This window comes from Loxodonta africana, chromosome 8 (genome assembly GCF_030014295.1).
Source record: "Loxodonta africana isolate mLoxAfr1 chromosome 8, mLoxAfr1.hap2, whole genome shotgun sequence".
Lineage (NCBI taxonomy): Eukaryota > Metazoa > Chordata > Mammalia > Proboscidea > Elephantidae > Loxodonta > Loxodonta africana.
Window position 1 is genome coordinate 131,498,253 of NC_087349.1, and position 9,552 is coordinate 131,507,804.

The window sequence follows — 9,552 nt, forward strand, 5'->3', positions numbered from 1 at the left end:
GTTGTGGAAATTTACGGTCTGCTAATTATTAAAAATCCTAACATAGAAACCTAGGTTTGCGGGGATAAGGACCTATACCTTAGCTTCTTTATCCAGTTTAATATTTTCCTTGATACTTCTCCTAAACACATTTGTCTACTAATTTTTCTTATCACCCTACTTGCAGTTCATTGTCCTTAATGAACTCACAGCATTCTCTCATTCTTGTTCAGCAGCACTTTGAATATCTTTTATTCTCTGCTCCCATTCCTTGTTTTTGTCATAACTTTCTTCTCCAAGTTTTGAAAGTCATATTTGTAAAGTTTCAGAGATACTTGGGCTAATGGTCCTTTCTCTGTCTGCTACAACATGGTTTGTTAGACTTTTTCTAAACCAGTGGGATAGAGAAAATTTTCACTTGAGAGTTTCTTCATTTTGGGAAAGTGGTCTGAAGCCGAAGAATCAACCTAAGACCATAAGAATGTGTTAAGATTTATACAATATTAAATTTTGGATTCCTTTATAGAAGGCCCATGGAATACTGATGACCTAGGAACAAGGTACCAAGAAAGCCAAGATGAAAATTCAAGGCAAGTTCAAGAATTAATTTTTATGATTAGAAGCTTTGCATGAAAGAGCCCTGATGAAGGTACTGATATTGGGAGAGCACTAGTTAATAATAAATGTGTGAAAACTCACACTGGAGTGAATCTCAAAGAATGTAATCCAAGTGGAAAAGCCCTTTTTCATAATAGACACCTTATTCAGGATTAGGAGATTCAAACTTTGAAGCAAACTTTCAACTCTTCTGAAATCTGCAACAAGGGAGACTTTGGTAGGCAAAGCAACGTTCGGGTAGTCGAGATACCAGTGAAAATATGCAAGTTAGGGTTCATTCTATCAAACGTCAAGCCACAGTGTATGCTGGAGAGCTTACGCAGTGGGGAAACCCTACGAATCTAGTGAATATGGGAAAAATCTCTAGAAATTGGCCCTTAGAGTTATTTGGAGAATACACACAACAGGCACCCAAAAAAAGCTTTATAAATATAATGAACTTGGGAAATTTTTCTATAGGAATGGAGAACTCACAGAACATCAGAAAACTCATACCAGAGAGAAAACCTGTGATTGTAATGAATGTGGAAAGTCCTGCCAGAAATCTACCCTCATCCTACATCAGCGTTCTCATTCAGAGGACAAACCACATGAGCGTGGTGAACATGGGAAATCTTTCTCTAGGAATGGTGACATCGCAGTACCTCAGAAGACCCACACCAGAGAGAAAACCTATGAATGTAAAGAATGTGAGAAAACCTTCTATCACCTGTCATCTCTCAGTAGGCATATGAGAACTCATGTAGGGGAGAAACCCTATGAATGTAATCAGTGTGGGAAAACCTTCTACCAGAAGCCACACCTCACAGAACATCAGAAAACACACACAGGGGAGAAACCCTTTGAATGTAAGGAATGTGGGAAGTTCTTCTATGTGAAGGCATACCTCATGGTACACGAGAAAACACACACAGGGGAGAAACCCTATGAATGTAAGGAATGCAGGAAAGCCTTTTCCCAGAAGTCACACCTCACGGTACATCAGAGAACACACACAGGGGAGAAACCCTATAAATGTAAGGAATGTGGGAAATCCTTCTCTAGGAATACACACCTCAAAACCCATCAGAGAACTCACACAGGAGAGAAACCCTATGAATGTAGTGAATGTAAAAAATCCTTCTACCAGAAGTCAGCCCTCACAGTACATCAGCGAACTCACACAGGAGAGAGACCCTTTGAATGTAATAAATGTGGAAAAAATTTCTATTATAAATCAGACCTCACTAAACATCAGAGAAAACACACAGGGGAGAAGCCTTATGAATGTCATGAATGTGGTAAGTCTTTCTCTGTGAATTCAGTCCTCAGATTACATCAGAGGACTCACACAGGAGAAAAACCCTATGAATGTAAGGAATGTAGGAAATGCTTCTCTCAGAAGTCACATTTTATTGTACATCAGAGAAAGCACACAGGAGAGAAACCCTATGAATGTGAGGAGTGTGGGAAAACCTTTATCCAGAGGTCAGAACTCACAGTACATCAAAAGACACACACAGGAAAAAAATAGTATGAATTAGGAAATTGATCCTGCCTGAAATCATTCTTTGGAATAACCAGATAATTCCACACAAGAGATAAACCTTATGAATATTATCAATGTGGGAATATTTTCAGCCACAATTTTTCAACAAACACAGAGAAAAATTCTGTGAATTTATAAAAGAATTTACTAAATATCCAAAAACATGGATGGCAGAAACTCTACCAATGTTAAACATGAGGAAAAGGCTTCTTTCAAAAGTCAAGCCTTATTATACAACATAGATACCACACAGGAGAGAAATCCTATTAATAAAATTAATGTCATAAAGTTTTCTGTCAGGTCAGCCGTTACTAAACATCTGAGAACTCACATAGATGAGACATTCCTATCAGTATCCTAAGTATTCAGAAACCTTTATGCACAAGGCAGATTCATATATTAGAGAACTCAAGGGAGATGAATGCAGAGATTGTGACAAATATAGAAGCCTTTATCAAGAAGTGATGTTTCATTGAATGTCAGATTACTGATACTGGGATGAAACCTTTATAGGTATTTTAAATATCTGAAAGCTTTTTAACAAAAACTCAGAGATACAATGTACTGAGTAAAACAGTTATACTAGAAGTTATGTTGCAGATCTGATTCCAAGTTTATTTCAAAGAAACTTGCAAGTGTCTGGATATATGACCCATTTTTAGAGCACAAGTAAATTGAATAATCAGGCAACAGCATGTAGCACAGGTGAAGAGTCCTTTAGTGTGTGTGTGAGTGTGTTATGTTGTGTGTTTGTTATGCATGTGAACTCGTCCATGATTGTGCATAGGAAATATGTAACCTTAGTTCAATAACTATTATTATGTGTATGAAGATGCTTCGTATTAAATCTCAGCAGTGACTCCTGTTGTTAATATAAAAAACGCACTTTAAGTGAAATATTCTTTTAAAATTATAATGCATCTTTTTCTCTTATTTCCTGGCAAATTAATGGATTTGGACATTGTTACTGAATTAATCCTTCAAAAAGGAGCTATACAAACGTTTTTATAAAATTTCCAACTGCCTCATCATGAACCACATTTTGCATGAGGGGCTGATTTATTTATAGAAAAAACCTGAGTTGATACGTTTATATGCTGCTGAAAACAGCAATATTTATTGCACTGTACAGCATAAAACTAAATAGTGCTGTATAAAGAAATATTATTGTAATGCTGATGATTTAGTAGGGTGCAAAGCTGTCTGCCTTTGTATTTAGTATATGAGAGTTCTAAATGTTCTTCGCTACCTTTTTCTAACTAGTATAAGCAACATGGCGTAGTGAGTAAGAGTGTGGACTTTAGACTCCTGCCTAAACTCAAATTCCTGAATGGGGGCATAGCACTTAACCTCTCTGTGCCTCAGTTTCCTTTTCTATAAAAGAGTAATGATAGTAATAACATCTCAGGATGTTTTGAGGCCTAAATGAGTTAATATTGTTAAAGCACTTAGAATAGTGTCTGGGATACAGGAAGAGCTATATGTTAAATATTACCATAATAGTTCCTCTTTCTTGTGTTATACTGCACTTTTTTTCCCCCAGAGTAACACCCCACTTTATTGCCGGAAGTGCCTTGATTTGATGTGGTTGTCTGTTTTTCCCATAAGTGATTTGGTAGCAAATCCTAATTAAAGTCAGGGGTTGGCAAACTACAGCCATGGGCCAAATGTGGCTCATTGCCTGTATTTGTAGTCTGCAAGCTAAGAATGGTTTTACATTGAAAATACTAATATTTTGTGATGTGAAAATTATATGAAATTTAGTGTCCATAAATAAGGTTTTATTAGAACAATAACACAAAATAACATTTATTTATGAATTGTCTAGGGCTGCCTTCACTCTACAATGGCATAATTGAGCAATTGTGACAGACCATCATATGGCCTACCAAATCTAAGATATTTACCATCTACCTTTACAAAATAAATTTGCCAACCCCTTATCTAAGCTAATCACGGGAAGCCTATTATCAGTGATTCATTTATGGTGGGCATATGACCTGAATCTCGCCAACAAAGTATTTAAGACATATTGTGAAGTACTTTGGGGAAGACGTATGTTACTGCTATGTCTGGACATGGTGTCTCTTTGCATCTTATTACCCCTGTGGATAGAAGAACAGAAAAGGGCTAAGTACTTAGATGAATGATGATGACACTGAAGTGTAGCATTTCCCAACCCTTGAGCTATATAGTATTTAGGGGATTTTTGTGATGTTAGATCATAAATTTTCTGAAATTTTTAAAAGCAAATTAGGCTAAAGTTTTCTGTTACATAGAGCTGAAAAACATTGCAACTAATGTAGAAGTATACTTTTATAAATGTTATGTGTTTCAGAAACGATGCATGCAGCAACTTATGGGTCAGTAGTTTCTCTGAAGTATGTTTACATGTTAAAAGCCTATGTATTAGAAATAAAAATTTTGTTCAAAGAAACGTGTTTTTTACTTGCTGAATTTTCATAATATCAAAACAAATTTCCTGATGGAATGCAGCAGTAAATGTATTAAGTAAACATTGTTTGAATTAGATTGAAAATTGTTCCTCCCTACAGTATTTATTTTCTTCCAAATCAACAGCCACTTTTCCCTATATTATTTTAATTTTCTCACTATCTCATGATAAAATGTCATCTTTATGATACTTAGCTAACATAACTCAGTAACAAAAAACTCACAATATCCAACTGTACCACCCACATATACTAATAACTTACAAAATTATTTTATTACCTGCACTTCATGTAATTGTCAAATGCTGTTCCAATCTAAATTCTGCCACCTTACTTCCTCTTCCTGATAAAGATTACTTTCTTGATGTTCAACCTCTTAAGCATGCCTAATTTGTCTGATGTTTAACACTGATTAACACCTTGATGTGTGCTGTTGAGTTGATTACAACTCATAATGACCCCACGTGACACAGGAGAACTGCCCCATAGGATTTTCTTGGGTGTAATCTTTATGGAAACCGATCACCAGGTCCTTCTCCCACAGAGCTGCTGAGTGAGTTCAAACCACCACCCTTCCAGTTAGCAGCTGAGTACTTAACTATTGAGCTGTCAATTAACACCTAACAGGATATGTAGTGATGGCTCATATCTTAAGAATAACCTCTTTATAGTTACATGCTATAACTCCTGAATAATCTGTGGTAAAATATTGTTACCAACATCTCATTTGTCAGCTCTGACAGGAGCATGCCATATTCCTAGGAGATTTAAGAGTTAACATCTATGTATAGATATTCCTTTAGGGTGGTTCTTTATTTCAATTTGCTGTGAAAGACATTTCCTAGCTTCCTCAGGTTTGAAAAATTAAATAAACCCCCAAGATGGTAACATAAGTAGTCCAGTGTCTCCATTCCTTTGAAAATTTGAGAATAAAAGAGAGGCAGAAAAGCACAGTGTGGTGGAACCATTAGAACTGAGGTTGTAGTGACCACTCCAATAATTAGGGTACACGGATGAAGGCAGAAGGAGGAGCAAGATTGTAAGGTAGGAAAGTCTTTGTCTTCATAGCTTATGAGAATTCCCCCTGCCCCACCTCCACCTAAGCCTGGGGCTGCAGACACAGCCAGTGATGGGCTGAGATGCCCTGAGAAGCTGCTCTGAGAAGCACAGTGGGGAGCTGGCTCCCTTGGGCTAGAAAAGCACAACAGGGGAACTTAAATTTCATAGACAGAGACCTCAAAGTGTTAATATCCTTCTGGAGGTACCCAGGAAGACAGATCAACAGGGAGAAAATACCACCACCACCACCCCCAACCCTACAAGGCAGAAAAATCTCTCCAACACTTACGGAGCACCTATCTCTTCCCCCCTCTAAGCCAGTAAACACAAACACTGTGGGAGGCAGCTGAGCTGCCTGGAGAAGCACAAATGGGACAGGCTCTTTAAAGACAGGAAAAACATGAAGGATCTTGAATTTAAATGACAATCCAATATTTCAAAGACCAAATATCTCTGGAGGCAGCCAGGAAAATGGAATTACGGGGAGAAAATGGCGCCCACCAAACTTACAAAGCAGTAAAATCTTTCCAGTGCTTTCACTCCTGCCCTGCCCCCATCCAAGTTGGAGAGGCAAGCACAGCCTGCAAAATACAAAGAAAGTGTCAAGGAACTTCTCACAGAAGTGGGAAGGGGGCCAAAAATCCCCAGAACTGCTGAGCTAATGCTTAAAACCTTAAGAGCAAGAGCACCCTGTAGTGAATTCTTGAGGAAGGGAGAGGAAATAAGGGTAAAGGAAAAATGTAATCACAAGACCAGGGGAGAGAAGATCCTGAGTCCCAGAAAGACCACAATAAAATGTAAATGCCTAAGGTCCAAAGAAAAATTATAAAGTATACAAAATACAACAGAAAATGGCCCAGTTAAAAACATGAAGAAGGAGAAATTAGTCAATGGGGACCAGGTTAATGGGAAAAATACAGGACCTCCAGATAACATGTTAATTATGTTCAAAGAACACATAGAAAAGAACATAATGAAAATCAGGATACAAAATAATGAGACAGAAAACATTAAAAAAACAAAATGGAGAAGTACTGGAAGTGAGAAATAAGTGAATTGGAAAATGCAAGGTAAGAATTGAACAGTAGACCTGAGTAGATAGAAGACATAATAAGCAAGCTAGAAGACAGGGTAACTGAACTTATCAAGTCTCAAGAGAAACAAAAGAACAAAAAGCCAAATGGAATTGTGGGACTCAAGAAATCCAACTCTAGGATTTTTAGAATTCCAAAACAAGTAAACAGAAGGAATTTCCCAAGATAGAATGACAGGGAATTTCCCAAGATAGAATGACAGAGAATTTCCCAAACCTGAATAAGGAGTCAAGGCTGGAAGTCAAGTCAAATACAGGAAGCTAGGTGAGCTTCAAGCAGAAGGGAAAAAAAAGAAGTCTTCATCAAGACACATTTTAATAAAATTCTTGAACACCAAAGCCAAGGACAGAATTCTGAAAGCAGCAAGAGAAAAGCAGAGTGTAAGGGTCCTAAATTAGAATTAGTGCAGATTTCTCTTCAGAAACTCTGGAAGCCAGGAGGAAATGGAGTGACATATATAAAGTACGGAAGAAAAAATTGTCAACCAAAAATTCTTTACCCAGCAAAGTTGTCATTCAAAAATGAGAGTGAAATCAAGATATTTCCAAATAAACAAAAGTGGAAATTTGTAACTACCAGACCTACTATGCAAGAATTACTTAAGAAAGTTTTTCAGATGGAAGGAAAGAACACTAAACAGATACTCGATTCTGCACATGGGGGAAAAATAAAACTCCAGTAAATGTTGTATGGTATTTCTGTGGGGGAGGGGGTGGTGGTGATGATAAAATTAATAGTTAGGTTTCACAAGTAATACAACATCAAATGTTTAAGGAATAAAGTTCAAATTTAAACTAATGGACATAGGATGTATAATGATATAATTGATGAAGTGGGGGAGGGTGGAGCAAAATAAAAATAGAGTTTTGCTATGCTAATGTTGTATGTTGCTTGTTTGTTAAGTGTTGGCATCAAGCTAAAATAAATGAGTGCAATTGTATGTTGTTAAATAATTGTGGTAACCACTAAGAAAATATTTAGAAAATCTGCACAGGAAGAAGGAAGAAATCAAAGAGACTCAACACACAAAAACAACTATATACAAAAAGATAACAAAAGTATGGAAATAATGGGACAAAGAATATACAAGACACACAGAAAACAATTAGCAGTTTCTTCATCTTCTGAGATTACCTTAAATGTAAATGGTTTAAACTCTCCAAACCCAGAGAGTGGCAGAAGGGATTTAAAAGAAAAGATCCATCCTTATGCTGTCTACAAGAGACACATTTTAGGCCTGAAGACACAAACAGACTGAAAGTAAAAGAACAGAAAAGAATATCCCATGCAACTAGTAACCAAAAGAAAGCAGGAGTGGCCATACTGGTATCAGACAAAATAGATTTTAAATAAAAATCTGTTATAACAGATGAAGACATTGCATACTAATAAAAGGATCAATCTATCAAGAAGATACAACAACTATAAGCGTTTATGAACCTAACATCAGAGCCTCAAAATATGTAAAACAAATACTGAAAAGTTTGGAAGGAGTAATAGACAACTCTACAATAATAGTTGGAAACTTCAATATGTTACTTTCAATACTGAACAAAACATCCAAAAAGAAGGTAAGTAAGGACATAGAGGACTTATACAATACCATAAGCCAATTAGACCAAATGGACATATATAGAACACTACAGCCATCATCAGAACAATACACATTTTTTCTCCTGTGCACATGGGTCACTCTCCAGGACTGATCATAAGCTAGGCCACAAAATAAATCTCAACGTATTAAAAAAAATTGAAATTATAAAAATATCTTCTTCGACCACAAATAATATTAGAAATTAATAACAGAAGGAAAACTAAAAAACATACAAATATATGGAAATTAAACAATGCACTACTAAACAACCAATGTTGTTTTTAGGTGTCATCTAGTTGGTTCCGATTCACAGTGGCTCTGTGTACAACAGAATAAAACACTGCCCAGTCCTGCACCATCCTCACAATCCTTGTTATGTTTGACCCCATTGTTGTAGCCACTGTGTCAGTCAATGTTGTTGAGGGTCTTCCTCTTCTTCACTGACCTACTTTACCAAACATGATGCCCTTCAGGGACTGGTCCCTCCTGATAACATGTCCAAAGTATGTGAGACGAAGTCTTGCCACCCTCGCTTCTAAAGAGCACTCTGGCTGTACTAAGACAGACTTGTTCATTCTTCTGACAGTCCATGGTATATTTCATATTCTTCACCAACGCCATAATTAAAATGCATCAATTTGTCTTTGGTCTTCCTTATTCATCATCCAACTTTTGCATGCATATGAAAAAAAGGCGATTGAAAATACCATGGCTTGGGTCAGGTGCAAGTCAGAGTCTTCAAAGTGACATCTTTGCTTTTTAACACTTTGAAGAGGTCTTTTGCAGCAGATTTGCCCAATGCAATACGTTGTTTGATTTCTTAACTGCTGCTTCCATGGATGTTGATTGTGGATCCAAGTACAATGAAATCGTTGACAACTATTTTCTCCATTTATCATGATGTTGCTTATTGGTCCTGTTGTGAAGATTTTTGTTTTCTTTATGTCGAGGTGTAATCCATAGTGAAGGCTGTGGTCTTTGATCTTCATTAGTAAGTGCTTCAAGGCCTCTTCACTTTCAGCAAGCAAGGCTGTATTATCTGCATAATGCAGGTTGTTAATGAGTCTTCTTCCAATTCTGGTGCCCCATTCTTCTTCATATAGTCTAGCTTCTTGGATTATTTGCTCAACATACAGATTGAATAAGTATGGTGAAAAAAGGATACAGAAATCCTCATTGGAGAATGGGATGTACCTGATGTACTTTACTAGGTACGATATATGATCT

At 36.8% G+C, this 9,552-nt stretch overlaps 1 protein-coding gene across 2 annotated transcripts in view; it reads left to right on the forward strand.

The window, feature by feature from the left end:
• ZNF25 (zinc finger protein 25) overlaps nucleotides 1–4,562 on the forward strand; it is a 65,936-nt gene extending 61,374 nt beyond the window's left edge. For both annotated transcript variants that reach the window (XM_064290324.1, XM_010598283.3), the window contains exons 5-6: nucleotides 506–569; nucleotides 1,057–4,562. In XM_064290324.1, coding sequence (XP_064146394.1) covers nucleotides 506–569; nucleotides 1,057–2,110 — 1,118 coding nt within the window. In that variant the 3' untranslated portion in view covers nucleotides 2,111–4,562. The remainder of the gene's footprint in view (nucleotides 1–505; nucleotides 570–1,056) is intronic.
• Nucleotides 4,563–9,552: the final 4,990 nt, after the last annotated feature.